Source organism: Aedes aegypti, chromosome 3 (genome assembly GCF_002204515.2).
Source record: "Aedes aegypti strain LVP_AGWG chromosome 3, AaegL5.0 Primary Assembly, whole genome shotgun sequence".
Taxonomy (NCBI): Eukaryota; Metazoa; Arthropoda; class Insecta; order Diptera; family Culicidae; genus Aedes; species Aedes aegypti.
Window position 1 is genome coordinate 143,083,649 of NC_035109.1, and position 17,988 is coordinate 143,101,636.

Here is a 17,988-nt window from a genome sequence, read left to right on the forward strand (position 1 = left end):
AATTGCGGGGAGTGCTGGAGTAGCTTCCCTAAGATTTATTAGCTACTTTCATATCAAGTCTTAAACGTTATTACCTAACCATTTATTAAGTTTCATTGTTTTGCAGACCGAGGCTAAAGAAGGATGGTTCAAGACCGGAGCGTTAAGTTAATTGATTAGAAAATGATGACTAAACGAAAAATCATGCTTAGAGCTATTTGATTTGGACTTTTTTCAATTATAAGAAAACCGATAAATAAATCATTTGATTATTGTTTTTATGATTAATCTTTGTTCAATGATTAATCATTCATTAACTAATGATTTAATGCCCAATATATGCACTAAATGGCTTGAAGTATGCCACCAATAGATTATACACTAAGACTAGATAATGATGAATAATACTCATTTTCAACAAATAATCCTATGGGGTCATGCACAAATTACGTCACGCTCGGAGGGGGGGGGGGGGCAGGTGGTCTCAAGCCAAGCGTGACAAGCCTTACAAAAATTTTGGAGGGCTCATACAAAAAACGTGACAAAGAGGGGGGGGAGGGGGTCAAAAAAGTTGAAATTTAGCGTGACATAATTTGTGTACCATCCCTATGTACCGTAAAATGGGGTGAAGTTGATCACTTTTGAGCGATGCTGTTCTATAATTCCTAGTAGGATGCATGTATTCTCATCTAAATATTTTTAAAACCTCTACTGGTTGGATGTTTATCGAATTATACAAACGAAATTTTTACGAATTGTTATCATAATAACAAAAACATTGTTTATAAATCAAAAAAAATAATTTTTGATTCCGGGGTGAAGTTGATCAATTACTGTGACACGTTTCCTAAAATAAAGAGATATGCTATTTACTAAATTTGGGATCACTGATCCCGAATCAAGTCTCAAAAATCTTACAACTTGTTGAAAAATCGGTCAATTTTAGAATTGAATGTTGTGAAATCCAGAATACACCAAATAAAACGCCTAAAGGTATGCAATTTTCTTTAAAATTAGCAACTCGCTCACAAAAAGAACATTTTTATCTCTGTAAATGATTTTTTATCCTCAATACAAATATAAAATATAACTGGGTTCACAGAACATATATGGAATGTACGAAACAGTTTATTTAAATGGTGTCTTTATATAGCGTTGGCAATAGTAGAATGTTTAGGGTAGAACCCTTCAACAATTCATCGAACATTTCCTTAAAAATCTGTTTTTTCCTTAGTATAACAATTTTGAACAACGAATCGAATTTAGAAACATCAAGAGGAGCTATCAGGTAATACGATATGACACAACTTGTGATAATTGATAATAATAATAGCTCTCCTGGCAGTTTATACATGTGGGTACGAGAATGATCAACTTCTCCCCACTGATCAACTACACCCCGAATTACGGTATATAGAATTTTTTTGAACTTCGTAATGGCAAACTGTTTTAATCACAAATCTAGATTAATTCTTCTGGTTCAAGAACCAGTTTCCTGGAATTAGTGGCCAATATATTGGCTTTGCGAAACGTACTTGCGACATATCAAAATCATAAACTCGTTTATAATTTTAAACGGATGTATCAAGCGATATTGAATAGTATGCTGTGTTGTTAGGGCTTGTCAATTTTCAGAGAAAAATAGTCAACATATTGGTAAAAAAAAACTAGTTGATTATCTACACTTCACTTTATAAATGAAATAAGAGTATATTAAGAATCATTAGTATGGCAAGCAAATCCCGGTAAATTGTAAATTAGAGTTCAATGGTATATGCTCGCCTTACTAGTGATTCTAAGTATTTTTTTTATGTAAAGTGAAGTGTTTAATTTCAATTAGTTGTTTATTCATACTCTAATGATTCCTCCAAAGGGAAAATGAAGCACTATATTTGTTCTGAAATAAAGCTTTCGACGTATTGAGCTACATGAATTTTGCGAACCAATAATTAAATTCATTCTCGAGGGTATTATATATTAAATTTTTGAAAATAATTCTTGGGGAAATTTTGGGCGAAATCAGTTTTAACATTTGGTAGGAACTTCCTAATGAGATCTTTATGAAAAAATAAAAATGGTAACATATGGTGTTCGAACAATGTTTTCAAGGAATGTTTGCCCTTCTCGATTTCAGTAAAAATGGTTTGTGGTTGAAAATTGTGAATAATTTGCTGTAACGAAGTTTTGGAACTTCGTTAAAAATTATTAGAGTATGAATAAACAATAGATTTCTATATAAAATTTATATCTAATCAAGAATTAAATTCAATTGCTTATATTTCGCTTGTGTTTTCAACTAATTGAAATCTATTTAGCACTAACAGCAAGAGCACGATCATTCAGTTTCGATACATATAAACAAGTTAAATTTCATGCTGCCTTTATCCAGCAAAAATGCAAAACCCCGAAAACCAGAAAAATCGTGTCACCACTGTGCTCGAGTCATTTCGCATTCGGGTTTGAAAAAACGTTGAGAAGAAGAAGATTACAATTTTTGGAGAGCCGTGACATTTTTTTGTTTTGAACGGTCATGGTTTGCTTTGGATTTTGATGATCGTGTAGAAACATGTAAATGTAGAGGTGGTAAATGTTTGCTACAGTACATTTCCCATCCCTGAAGAAAACAATTCAAACTGAATTGTTAATAATCATCAAACGTTCAATCAAGATTAACTTAACCGCTTTGGTACAATCAATGGATATCTGCAGGCGATGTTAGATAGCAAACATCGAACATGAACAAAAACAGCAAGAGAGCTATTAAGAGAATTACCTACTAGGGGAAAAGGACTAATTTTAGATCTCGAAAATGTTGTGCTAATTATCGGATATTCATACAAAGTATGCTAAAATCTTATGAACGATTAAAAAAATAGTGCTAGCTCAAAATTTGGTGCTATAACTGAAAAAAGGCACCGCCCTACACGTGGGAAACACTTAAGGGTCTTTCATAGGCGTATAGTAATGCCCACGGATACAAAGCAAAACCATGCTGTACTAGATTTTTGACCTTCTTAGGCATAAACTACCACACGATATAAGAAATACAAAATTCATTCAAACATCAGAAGGCAATGTTGTAAAATTTGTTGCATTTTGTTCAGCGATTGATTGATGATTGGTTATATGTTTAACTTATGATTACTGAATAAAATTAGCGATCTCTATGATTATGATTAATGATTATTGATTAAAACATAATATTGCAATGATTATGATTAGTGATTAATGATTAAATCTTATTTTTTTGTGATTAGTGATTAACATTTATGATTAATCATAATCATTAATCATTAATCATGATTAAATTTATGATTAATCATTAATGCTCTGAGCTCTACCTTCAAGAAGGGAGCCATCAGTATGACATAGTATATTGTTTGATATACTTCTTTCCAAGTAGCCAGACTTCCACTCTTCTCGTGAAGGGAATTGTGTGAAAATGACAAGCAATTATGAGATCGCTTGTGTAAAGTTCAATAAATATCACTAATAATAATGCGATTTATAATAAAACTCTTACAGATTTGACTCCGCTCTTGAACACAGCTCAAGCTCGAATAATCTGCTTTATTCAGTTCATCTCGTCAGAGACTTATACTGCCCATAAATGCATACCAGTCCCAGTAGCAAAACAACGCACCTAAGAAAAACGCGATAGAAGTCGTGAACACTTTTTTGCTCTATTTACTCCAATTAAGTTGAAAAAACGATGTTTTCGCACCCAAATTTGCACTCAAATGGTGCAATGAACTATTGATTACAGTATTACATACATTTTGTTTATTAATTTTCTAAAATATTTAGTTAGTTTTCGGGAAAATGTACGCGTGACTGATATGCTTTTATTTGCTCTTGAATCAGTGCTTACTACGATGCATCGGTCTTCACATGTGAATTATTGTTGTTTTGACAGTTTAGTGTCCACATTAAAAGTCGCGGAAATTTTTGCTCTCGATTATTTGAAAAGTTGTGGTACTTCTGTTAGTTCCGAGGATGAGTGCAGGATATTGGCCGATGGCGACCCGTTGGACAATGACGCGGGCTCTGAAGACAACTTCGCTGGCTTCAACAATAAGGACGGCTGTGACGGCAATGCAGGTGGCGACGACACCTTTCAGTTTCCACCGAAGGCGTACCCTGAACATTGGGTAAGCTATTTGAAATCTTTGGAGGACACCGACTCAGATGGAAGTTATACGCCCATTGATGAACTTGCCAAAATCGCAAGAGAACAAAAAAAAGAATTGAAAGCGAGATACACCGTCACCAATAAGCGCCTTTCATCACACCAACTAATGCTTGTCGATTATGGGTGTATAATAAACTGCGGGCTTAACATCTAGAAGGACCACCGTATTCGTCTCAACACGGTGCTCTGGGCATTGGATTCACGAGAGCAAACCAGCTATTTTTACCAGAGCGTGAAACAAGACGGCGGCGTCGCTACAAGTACGAGAAAAAATCACACGCTTATGATCTGTGAATACCTACAAGATTTAATTAAGATTTATGTTTCGACAAATTGAACTCTAAAAAGTTGTAGCATTAAGGGGACGAATTTTGGGTAAATATATTTCCCTTACTTGACTTCCTTATTAACACAATTGCTCGCGAGTCCTTATCACACAAGTCGCGAGACTGACATGCGTTTATTAGTAACGTGTATGTCCCACGTTCCAAGTTCGATGTTGTTTTTCACATTTCTAGAACAAACGTACTGTTTTCTCATAATACAGGTCGGACTCGATTATCCGAAGTATCGATTTTTTTCACTCCGGATAATCGAATCACTAAGAAAAAAATTGAAATCTTCGATAAAAGAACATAAATATTATCTATTTTTGTTGTTTTATCTATATGGTGCGCTGGCGTAGCCAGAAATTATTTCTAGGAACATTAGGGGTCTGTACAAGAAAAAAAAAACAAATTTTTATCAGCATACACAAAAAAAAACACTTTTTCGAACTCTCCATTTCTTAAATACGTTCAAAACTGCAAAATCATTCATATTATTTATTGCAATACCAAATTATCTCAGATTTATGCATAAAATTGAAAAACAAGAACATTAAAAACCAAATTTCGGATAATCGAGTCTAAAATTCCGGATAATCGAATTCCGGATAATCGAGTCCCCGGATAATCGAGTCTCCGGATAATTGAGTTCAACCTGTACCATGAAAGTACACACAATTTAATGAAGTTTCCCGTAACTAACTAAAAATTGACGAAAACTCACGTGGGACTGTTATGCATTTATGGGCATATATGATAATACATATCGATTTTACCGAAAGCACTCTAAGGACTTTTGACAGAACATTACAGCTTGGAGCAAGGACAATTTTATCCCAATTCATCAAAAGTGTGTGAAGTGTGTGTAGATCTACAATTCACTGTTTTTTTTCTCCAGTAGATCCCATAAACGCTTAGAGCAAGAAAGTGCTTTTTTTAAGGTTTATATGTAGTGGCACAACGTCGAAAATACCCTCGATCGCTGCCTTGGAAATCGTAGAGAACGCACCAGACATCGCAATGAAGCACATCCTTTAGAGATGGTCCAATTTTGATTGGATTGTTCTCATCTCGCCCTTTTGCCACCACACAAGACATCCATATGACAATATTGGTCGAACAATTGATGTGTAAATCCATTTGATGTACTTGGGTTTGGGGGCCCAGGTTTTACCAAAGGATCGTCGTCTTTGACCGAAGGTAGTGCAATATTTTTTGACTCTGAAATCAATGTGAGGTGTCTAAGAAAGTTTGGAATCTGGAATGACTCCGACAAACTTTACCTGATTAGCCACATTAAGCTCAGTGCCAAAAGACGTAAAAGTCGAATTCCAATTTTGTTTTAAGAAAAATCTTTATGGCGAAGTGAACGTGCCGGTTACACTACCTATGGCCAATTGACTTATTGTGACTTCCAGCCTAATAACATTCCTGGCTTTTGCTGACAGTGTGAATGACCTCGGGTGAATAACAAAATTTTCGGTAGATGCTTTGAATAATTCAACAAAAAAGTGTGCTTATCGGGTAAGGAAAGACTGTTGTTGTCTGTTGAGTTGACCTAGGTAACAAAAGTTTATTTGCTTCTATTTAAGATTAGCCTAAAGATTGCACTCGGAAAAATGCGACGCTTTGTTTTAGGTGTAACTTTTTATAGCGTGAGTAAAAATTATGAAATTTTGAGTAATACTAGTTTTGAGTGTTATGTATGCAAAATTTTATCGCGATCTGTCAAGTAGTTTTCAAGATGCATTCGAAACAAGAAGAGCTACGCCAGCAAGTCTTGGGCGCGGTGGTCGAAAATCCTAATCAGTCGCACAGATGGATCAGCAAAAAACTTGAAACCCACCATTTATTCTATGGAATGGTCCAACCTTTCCATCCGAGACGTGACCAAAAAAGTCAATTCGTCGAAGTCCAGCAGACCATGAAGCGGGCTAGGCTACGTGTTTGGTCAGGAAAGCGCCAAACCGGACTGACAAGCAAACTATAAACTATAAACGCATCTCCTGAAGACATTTTTTGAGAAATCCCTGGAGGAATTCCCATAGCAATCCCTTAAAGAAAATTTATGGAGAAATCCCTGTAGAGGATGAATCCTTGAATAAAACCCTGAAAGAATCTCTGGAGAAATTCTTGTAGGAATTTTTAGAGGGATACCCGGTCTGGGTGAATTCTTAAAGAAATTGCTAGAACAATTTTTGGGGAAACCCATGTAGACATGTTTCTTAGGTGCGCTTAGTAAAACCCAAGCAAGTAGGATAGTTTTTTTTTTGCGTCGGCGGAGTGGAAGTGTGTTTTCTCGTTTCCACATTTTGCTGGGCAGTGCTTTCAGGGTGGCCACCGAACCGGGAAAAGCGGGAAAAAGACGGGAATTTGAATCCACCGGGAAAACCCGGGAATTTGAGATGAGCACCGAGAAAATCGTTTTGTATCATTTTTTGAGCCTAAAAATCTAAACACCAAACTCCATTGAAATGCTTCATTTTTTTTGTTTTAATCTATACTTTGTTTAACTATGCTTCTTTAAAATGTTGCTCAAAAAAATTCTTGCGTGTTTCGAAATGTCCTTACTCGAAGTTTTGAATTAATGTTTAAAACATTTTCTCAGAATATGTTGGTACTCAAAAGTATTGTATTCAAAGTGTTCTTCAATTACTGATCATTTACACCAGTATTTTTATTCTTGAAAACAATCCTTTATCAATAATAGTATAATTTTCTATAAAATTAGAAAAAAAATCGACCGGGAATTGAATATATAAAATAGAGATATATTCTTCTACATGTTCTTCTTCTTTCTGGCGTTACGTCCCCACTGGGAGAGAGCCTGCTTCTCAGCTTTAACTCTCCACAGTTATTAACTGAGAGCTTTCTATACCAATTGACCATTTTTGCATGTACATATCGTGTGGCAGGTACGAAGATACTCTATGCCCTAGGAAGTCGAGAAAATTTCCAACCCGAAAAGATCCTCGACCGGTGGGATTCGAACCCACGACCCTTAGCTTGGTCTTGCTGAATAGCTGCGCGTTTACCGCTACGGCTATCTGGGCCCCTATGCTTCTACATGTGTGATCACTGAATATAATAACATATCCTAGTACGATTCTAAGAAATTCCAAAAAAATCCTTTATACTTTCAGGGAAATCAAAACGCAATTTTATAGGTTTCTAACGGGGTTTAGAGAATGCTCAGCTGAACCTTAAAGATTCTTAGTGTGATCTCAGTTGTTTTCTTAAAAAGCTCCATCTGAAAGTACCTCAGGGGCTCTTGGAGTTTTCTAATGTGATTCTATCGAATTGTCACCTCAGGATCCTCAGGAATTTGAGGATTTCTGGCGAGATAGTTGTGATTCATAACGTAAGTCTAAAGGAACATTGAGTTGGGTAAATTTAACTATTGCGTGTTAACATTTTTGGATATAAAACTCATGGATCATTTTTTTAAATGTTATTGAAGGGCAATTCAAATCCAAGTGATGGGCATCTCATTTGTGTATTCTACAAAATGACTCCACAAGGGCCACCTCTGGGCTGCAGGTTGAGCACCACTGCTTTAGAGAATACTTTATTTGCATGAAGAAAAAATAGAGTTGCGCTGCGTTGAGTTCTTCGATTTGCAAAATTGTCAACTGGGAAAATTTTGGAAAATGTGCCAGGAAAACCGGCCCAAGGCTAATAATTCTGTTGGTTCCCTGTACAATTTTGATTATTCCGGTCAATCATGGAGTTGCGATTACGAGTTTTATGGTCATCAATGCTTATGCTTAAATCCATGTAGACATGTTATTTTTCATATACCGTAAAGTGCCCTAATTCAGCGCATTGCCTAATTCCGCGCATTTCATACAAAATTATTTATATATGGAAATACACATTAATTTTTCAGCAACTTTTAATGCTATTCGAGACTACTTTGATTAAGAATAAGTTTGAATCACAAATAAAAGCAAATAAGGCATTTTTTCGCGGCATAAAAAAATAATCAGTGAAGACCCGTCGGAGTAGACGTTATTTTTCTAATTTTCTTAGCGTCCGCGCTAAGACTGTAGGACAACAACAAACGCGATTTCTTTATTAAAAATGTTTTATTTTTTATGCAATATTCCATGGAACTACTTGCTACAGATATGTTTCATGGTGCTTCTATGAAATCTTATCAAATATTAGCATGATTATTGAGTTTTATTCAAAAAAGTATTGCGCGGAATTAGGCCACGTCTTTTTTCATAATGCCCTAATTCCGCGCACTGTTTTTCGCATAACAACAAACAAGTAAAACATGCTATATCCGTCTTCACATCTGTCTATTTCTCTGAAAAGTAACTATGCATACATACGTTTCATGTACAAGCGGAATATCGGGAAAGCCCACTAGGCAGCGTCTATAAATGACGTAGCATCTTTTGACCAATTTTTGACACCCCCTCCTCCTTCGTAGCTTATTTTCCCATACTTGATACATGGTTCGTAGCAAAATCGTAGACTCCCCCTCCCCCTAAAATGCTACGTCATTTATGGACGATCCCTTGCAGGGAAAAATACCACGTGGTTTATGCACAGCCCCAACAAAATAGTCTATACACACTTAGATTTTTTTCACGAGCTCGGCTGTGCGGATCTCGGTTGAAATTAGCCGAGATTCGGCATTCTGAATTAAGTGTGTACATCTGTGCGCACAAAATTTACTTATCATAATGAACCACACATAACATTGGCAATGTATACTTGTTTATGATTCTTATTTATATTATACAATCCATATAGAATTATTCTAAAAACAACATATCTTTCACATGTTCAACAGGTCGTAATTTGTAGAAGACCCCACAAATTACGACACACTCTCGGGAAATGATTCACGGAAACTTTACGATCTCTACATAATTTACGAAGCCTCCATACAAAAAGTATGATAATACGGAGGAGAGGGATTGAAAATGGCCATATTTTGTGTGACGTAATTTATGGATGACCCTTAGGTTCTTCTGAGGTTTCTTTTTGCTTAAAAAAATAAGTTTCAGTTACCCGTGGCATTAGTGGATACCATTAATTGATTTGCTTAAAACCCTTTGATTCCAAGCAATAATGCGAACTAACCTTGTATTGTATGAACAGTGCAGTTTGCTACAAAGCAAAGCCATGCTGAAGGTGTCTGGGTTCGATTCCCGGTCGGTCCAGGATCTTTTCGTAGTGGAAATTTCCTTGACTTCCCTGGGCATGAGGTATCATCGTGCCTGCCACACGATATATACGAATGCAAAAATGGCAACTTTGACAAAGAAAGCTTCAGTTAATAACTGTGGAAGTGCTCATAAGAACACTAAGATGAGAAGCAGACTCTGTCCCAGTGAGGACGTTAATGCCAAGAAGAAGAAGGTGGGGGTTTTTTCTCGACCGAATTGTCTAAAACTATGCAATAAGAAGCATATTTAAGCCAAATATGAGCTCAGTAGATTTCGAAAGAGTATTTCATTTCTGAACTTTCCAGTTCAGTGAATAAAATAATTAAATTGTTAGATTCTATGGGATAATTTCACAACATAAAATACAAAAAATTCATTCGTGTTTTTTTTTTAAGACGACGGAAATCGTGCGTATCTAGTGTATTGATCTAAAAATTTCAATTATTACGACTTTTCTTAAGATGGCCAAATTGCCCCACATTCCCCTAGACGAAATTCACACGTACCAATGCCACGGTTTTGGTTATCTTTATTTCATGTGATAGACAAAGAGTTAATAAAAAAACTGAACGTAGACTAAAAAGTTACTGCTCATACAAAACTCTACGTTTTCTCATACAAAAAGTGTTACGGAAGGGGAGGGGGTTGAACATTTTCAATTTTAAGTGTTACGTAACTAATGGATGCAGCCCCTTATCAAAACTAATGTTAATTTGATTGTTTGATGAGTGCGCGGAATTAGGAATTCTTCTGCGCGGAATATGGAAAAGCGTTTAAAAAATGCGCGGAATTAGGCAATTTCAACGAGTGAACAATTTCAAAAAAATCACAATTGTAAATTATGAATACAGTCTAGTTTATATTTTTCCCATAATCTTGAATAGATTCGCTAGCGATCCATCCATAAAGCTTTTTTGTTGATGCAATACTAATTTTTAATTAACAATTTGAATCGTTTTATTCCTTAACTGCGCTGAATTACGGCACTTTACGGTATGATCTCTGGAAAAAAAATCCTGAAAAAAACGAAAAAATCCTGAAAAAAACAAATTTCAGACATTTCTGGAGAATTTCCTGGAATAATCCTTGGATATATCACTGTAGAAATTTTAAAAGACAAAAGACACTACACGTTAATGCTTCCAGTGGGCTATTTGCCCTTTGAAGGAAGCACCACACTAGACAACGGACTAGCATGCAACGCCCAGTGGCACAGTCGGAAAACATTCCTCTCGAAAAGTTTTTCGGCCTGAGGCGGGAATCGAACCCACACTCCTTAGCACGATGCGGCTAAATGCCTCGGTGACACTAACCGCACGGCTACGAAGCCCACATTTTGCTGGATGAATCGCTATAGAAACCCTGTAGAGATTTTGCCTTGGAAATTTTCGAAAGAAATCTTTAGAGGAACTCATGAATGAATTGTCATGGAGAAATCCATGTAGAGATTTCCCTTATGAAGAAATTCTTAGAGACATATCTGGGAAAATCTCTGGAAGAAGTTCTGTAGAGATTTTCCTGGAGGAATAACCAGAGGAGTATTTAGAAGATTTTAAGGAGGAATCACTTGATGAATCTCTGGAGAAATCCCTGTAATAATGGAATGGATCCCTATCGGAACTGGACTAAAAAATATGGTTGTGATCGAAAGTTCTTCCTGGAGGAATCCTTTTCTGGAGAAAACCTTAAGGAATTTCACAAAGGAATTCCTGAACTCGTCAAGGTATCTTGAACGAAAATCTTGAAGGAATTCTTTATGAAAAATAATTATGTAAAATAAACACTAGATGAATTCCTGAAAAAAATCTTCGAAGTAATCCTGAAAAAAGCTTTTGAGAAAAAAAAACTTGAGCTAATTTATGCAAAATTCATGGAGAAAATCATCTTTATCAGTACTGTTATCTCTTGGCTCCTGTTTGGTCTCTTTTTAGTCTCTAAAGGTCCTATTTTCAAGATACTCAGTCGCCACCAGCCCTGACCATGTTAAAACATCGCATTTTATTCTTTCCACAGGTGATACCCCAGGCGGAGAACCTCAGCCAGCTGTACACCCAGGTGGTGGATTCGCCCTCGAAGCACTACTTCCTGATGGTGCTGTTCGGGTGCGTCAGCATCGTCTTCTTTTCCGGGCTGCTGTGCGGTCGCGTGTCCCGCCGGACGATCGCCCTCAAGAACAAATAGTCACGGTGGTGCCGATCGTTTCGGCTTCGGAACGCCGCCAAACCTTTGCTGGTCGCTTATTTGTAGGTTCTTAAAAAACGATGAATGTTTTTCGTTTTTGTTCGGCGGCTAAGAAGCGAGAGGATAGCAGAATGCGATTGATGCCAATAATGAATTCAAAACGGACAAGCTGTGTAAGGTCTAGTAAGTATGGAAAGTGAGGACCGTGAGCCAACCCATGTCTGCCGGTTGAATTTTTGTGTCTGTGTTAATAGGACTTCGTATGATTATATTTTTAAAACAGTGAAAATTTGAGCCGTAATCTGACTTCCGGTACGGATTTAGAACTGTAAGATCATTTAAAGCAAAATTACAAATCGTATGACGAGTTACAAGAATTCTGTAACTCGGTATACGATTTGTAACTCTGCTGAAGATGCCCTAACTGCTGCAATCTTGGTTGCCCTCTGTGGTTTGATATGCCTCTATGATATCATTTTGTAAAATATTAGTTAGATGTGTTTCGTTTTTCGAAAGCCGATTGGATGACGTATGTGAGATTGTGTTTTCACATGTTTAGTCGTAGTTATGAAATTCTATGTCCCTTTCTTCCCTCCTACAATAATAATCGATGCGAATCCCATGTTTTACCGAGATAGCGAAATGAAAAGCAAAACTTTGTGCAACTATGAGAAATCAGAGAGCAACTAATAAGCGAAGACATTTTTATAAGTAGTTTTAACTATACATAAAATAGTGAGAATCAATACTAAGACAGAGAGTGAAATGAAGATTGGAGAATGTGTAGATTTTAATAAAATTGGTCGACCTTAGAGAGTGTTGTCCAGTGATCATTATTCAAATCTATGTTCCTCCGCCATGCGAGTTACGCAATCAGCCCACTGCAGCCTGCAATGTTTTATACATACGCTTAACAATATCACTTCTTTACTTACTTGGCGAAACTCAAAATCCTTAAAAGTGGGGTTTTCCATCGTCCGCAACACTGACTTATACATTTCCTCCGAAGTTTTGATTCTCACTGTCTGCGCTCCCAGCACCATTCAGGTGTTCATCGAATCCACCACCTTATAAGGACTTAAATGACCAGGATTGTGATTACTTTTACTTTACTTTTGATGGCGCTACATCATTCAAGACATGACCTGCGTCACAATGTTACGCCAACTAACTCGATCCATGGCTGCTGACCTCCAGTTTCTCGATCGCCCCAAACTTCCAAGATCCTGCTCAACTTGGTCAAACTACCTAGCTCGTTGCGCTCCTCTTCGTCTTGTACAGGCCGGATTCGAGGTGAACACCATTTTTGCGGGATTGTTGTCCGGCATTCTCACAACGTGTCCCGCCCATCGTACCCTTCCAGATTTGGCGACATTCTGGATACTGGGTTTACCGTAGAGTTGCGCAAGCTCGTGGTTCATTCTTCTCCTCCATACGCCTTATTCACATACTCCGCCGAAGATCGTTCTAAGCACACGTCGTTCAAAAACTCCTAGCGCTTGCAGGTCCTCTTCGAGCATTGCCCACGTCTCATGCCCGTTGAGGACTACCGGTCTTATCAGCGTCTTGTACATGGTACACTTAGTACGGACGTGAAGTTTACCAGACCGCAAGGTCTTGTGGAGTCCGTAGTGAGCACGACTTCCGGCAATGATACGTCTTCGAATTTCTCTGCTGCAGTTGTTATCCGACGTTTTCAATGATCCGGCCTAGACAAATTCGTCCACCACCTCGAACACATCCCCGACGATCATCACGCGTCTGCCAATGCGAGCTCTATCGCGCTTGGCTCCTCCAGGTAGCAGATATTTCGTCTTCGACGCACTTACCTTCAATCCAACCCGATCTGCTTCACGTTTCAGCCTTGTATATTGTTCAAAAACCACCTGAAATGTTTTTTTTTTTATTTGGAGCAGGGAAAAGCCCATTTGAGCTGAGCAATATTGAGCTCTTTCTCAAATGGGCGTAAAACCTCCTCTTCTTTTCGTATCAACAGACTATTACATTTGTTTCCAATTGATACAACGATTACTTAAATCTACTTAAGGGGGAAGGATCCGTCATTGATTTCGGAATTTTCAAAAGCAGTATTTCGTTCCAAATCAAGAAAATTTACAGCAAAATGTGTTTACTGTATTCTAATCTCCAACCGAAATACAATGAACACATTTTCATCGAATAATTTTTAGTTTTGAACAGAAAAAACTACATTTGAAGTTTCGATGATGACGATGACGGAGCGTTGAACGTTAATAACTATGACTAATATAAACCTAGCTTGCCAGAACCAGTTGAAATTTTTTACGAAGAGTTGAACGGGAAAGATGAAAATCAAATGGATTGAAACAACGGTTGAACGATCGGCACATACTTTAAAATGGTTCGTGATGCCCGTAGTTTGTGCGAGCACCGTGCAAAAATAGGAAGGAGTTCGATCGAAGTTGACGGTATGGAACATTTATATTGAGGAGAGATAATAGTTGAGCGCAATCTATTCTCGATTGGAGAAGGTCGGAAAGAAAGAGACTTTTCGAAACTTCACGGCGAACACTCAACAACTCTAAGCCGATTAACTTGCAACGATCTTCATAACTGGGCAAGTTAATTGGATCGTTCCATGGGAGCAAAGCGCAGAAATTTCCGTTGAATTGCTTCAATACGAAATATGTTAATTTGATAGTACGGTGCCCAAACAACTGACGAATATTCAAGAATAGACCTTACCAAAGAACAGTACAATGATTTTAAGCATTGAATATTTCTGAAGTTTTTAGCGACGCGGAAAATAAAACCAAGAGTTTTAGAGGCTTTAGAGGCAATGAAGTCGATATGCTCCTTAAACGTCAGTTTTGGGTCTAGTAACACACCAAGGTCCTTAATGACAGACTCAAACACGGCCGAGAAATCGGTGTAGATAAAATCTACTTGCTTCCCTTTCTGTAGAGCTTTAGCGATGAAAGTTGTATATACCACCAAATTTGTATTAGTTGAGCGTTTCGGCATGAAACCATGTCGGTACTCCGAAATGTAATGATGACAGTGATGAAACAAAAAGTTGTAAACAACTTTTTCGAACAACTTCGAAACGGCACAAAGAGCAGCTATTCCACGATAATTGCAGACTTCACGTTTGTTCCCTTTTTTGAATACTGGGTATACATAGCTTCGTTTCCACTGGACTGGAAATGATCCAACTTGCAGAGATAGATTGAAGAGACGAGAAAGAGGCGTAGATAAACTTATGGAGCATTTCTTCAAAATATATGCAGGAATGCCATCAGGTCCGGAGCTTGTTGATGATTTCATGGAGAAGCAAATCTTGCCAATTTCTTCAGGATCAACTATTGGATGGTTGCCGACTGGTGGATGAACTGGTACATTGTTGGCAGCATTGAGGATTTGTTCATCATTCAGAGTTTCTTGAGTGAAAACGTTTGAAAACTGACTCAGGAAAATATCGCAAATACCATTCAAGGACGAACATTCAACATTTCTCTTGGACATTACGTTGGGTAGACCAGATTCCTTACGTTGTTTGTTAACATATTTCCAAAAGTGTTTTGCATTGTGACGAAGGTTTTGTTGAATCTTCCGTTGATGCGCGGAAAACAGCTTTTGATTTAGGCGATTGTATCGAGAATTGGCAGAGTTATAAACACGTTTATTCGCGGGCGTTTTGTGCTTTGAGTACTTACGCAAAGCAGATCGTTTTAAACTTTGCAAGCGTTTCAGACGATTGTTGATCCATGGCGGATTGGGCTGAGGATTTCTTGAGTGCTTAGGAATAAACAGATCAATTGCGTACAGTACTATGTTGGAGAAAGTACCAACTGAAAATTCCAAATCCTGGTTGATGAAATCCTGCCATTCGATATTGGACAGAAAAGCATTCATACTGCAATAATCACCACGTTTGAAGTCGTAATACAACGTTTCCACAGGTTCCATTAACACACAAGGTGAAGCACCACGCAATTCAATCAATAGAGGAGGATGATGAATCGATTGGTTTATTAGAGGAGAAGGAGCTTCCATTAATGAAAAGCACACATCCCCTTCGATACTACCATAACAAAGGTCAAGCATTCGACCATTATTATTGCGCACGGAGTTGAGCTGAGAAACACGGGCTAAGCTATAACTGTCGATAACACAGCGTAACAAAAATGACATTTTTGCGTGTCTCAAGAATCAAATTATGTTTCTCTAGTAAATTTGGGGCTGCTGAATCTGATGCCGTTTTCAGAAATATTCCAGCACGTCACAATTTCTAGCTACAGGTCGCCAAAGTTGCATAAAACACTGGTTTTATTGATGTTTACATAGAAATTAAACAATGATTCATCGTAATTTTTTGGGATCTAATCCACCAAGCATGCAAAATAGGACTTTAACTTACATTTCAGATATAATTTGGTTGAAATTGCACGGTTAAATTTAGATTAAATCGATTTTTTCAACATACTTGCAGTCTCCATACAAAATTCTTTGCTTCTCTTATATGGCAAAATACAATACTTTTCCAAACCAACAAAAAAACTTTTGAGCATCGGAAGTATTATGAACTTTGTTTATAAGTATTGTTATACACATAAAGTTTGAGTTCTGATGCAAATTAGGCAAATAAATTGCCATACAAGCTGGACAACTTGCATGCAAGTTAGCTGAAATAGTCAAATTTAGCATTTTCAACAGCCAATATCTCAAAAACTAGACGTGCTATGATATTTCTGAAAATGGCAATGAATTCAGCAATCCTTAATTAAGTATATAGCGGTATTTTGGTGCTTGAGACAAAACCGTGTTCCGCAGTGTAAGCTTCGACACCAAAGAGCTTATTGTGGAATGAGTTACATCAGGGTAAAGATAACTGGATGAGCTTTTTTTTCATTCGATGCCAGGTAGGTTAAAATCGCCGAGGATCATCAAACTATCCCTTATTTCCATTTGATTTACTATTGAAGTGAGGGAGCTAATGTGCTGATCAATCATATTCGAGTCACTAGTTCGATCAGGAGGTATGTAAAGAACACAAATGTACAACGTATGTGTCTGAAAACTAGCTGCTACCCAAACTTTTTCGACGGCTTCAGAGTTTGAAATGGATAATTGTCGTGATTTTAGGTTGGAACGTACCGCTAACAAAACTCCTCCTCCGGACTTCTTAATGCTGTTTCTAGAGTTACGATCGAGGGGGAACACATTATATGAATGACCAAAAATTTGACTGGAAATTGTATCGCAATTTAGCCATGTTTCGGTGAAAGCATACATATCATAACTGGAGTCTGAGCAGGCAAGACGGTACTCAGAGATGCGTTCTTCCGACAATGTCCACGTCGTCAGCAAAGCAGATGAACTGGCTTGATTTATTGAAGTTCGTGCCCCGCTTGTTGAAGCCCGCCCATTTCATAACACCTTCTAGCGTAATATTGAACAGGAGGCAGGAAAGACCATCGCCTTGTCGAAGTCCTTTACGTGTTTCAAACAGGTCCGATAATGCATCCGATATCTTCACACAGCACTGTACACTATCCATCGTTGCCTTGATTGGTCTAGTCAGTTTTCCGGAAACTCGTCCATAATCTTTCATAGCTCTTCGCGGTCGATGGTATCATAAGCCGCTTTGAAATCGATGAATAGGTGGTGCGTAGGGACGCGCCCATTTTAATAAGTTCCTCTCCAAACCATCCTTTCCAGCTGCTTTGTTGTTCTTGAGATGTTTGATAGCATCCTTAACAACACCTATTGTAGGAGTTGGCACGTCTCCCTCATCCGCCGTACTGATGAAGCCATTCCTCCTGCTGCCTTGGTCTTCCTTCTCTGCGCCATTAAGGTGTTCATCGTAGTGCTGCTTCCACCATTCAATCACCTCACGTTCGTCCGTCAAGATACCGTCCGTCCATTCTTATCCCGGCATATTTCGGCTCGCGGCACAAAGCCTTTACGGGATGCATTGAGTTTCTTGTAGAACTTACGCGTTTCTTGAGAACGATACAGCTGCGCCATCTCTTCGCACTCCATCTCTTCCAGGCGGCGCTTTTTATCCCGGAATAGATGGATTTGCTGTCTTCGCTTCCGTTTGTATCGTTCCACGTTTTGACGGGTGCCTTGCCGCAGCATA

At 37.9% G+C, this 17,988-nt stretch overlaps 1 protein-coding gene across 2 annotated transcripts in view; it reads left to right on the forward strand.

Annotated features, from left to right (window-relative positions):
* The window catches only part of LOC5568501 (Golgi apparatus protein 1), a 30,384-nt gene extending 17,684 nt beyond the window's left edge, over positions 1-12,700 (forward strand). For both annotated transcript variants that reach the window (XM_021853639.1, XM_001652269.2), the window contains exon 6: positions 11,697-12,700. In XM_021853639.1, the coding sequence (XP_021709331.1) occupies positions 11,697-11,864 (168 nt within the window). In that variant the 3' untranslated portion in view covers positions 11,865-12,700. The remainder of the gene's footprint in view (positions 1-11,696) is intronic.
* Positions 12,701-17,988: the final 5,288 nt, after the last annotated feature.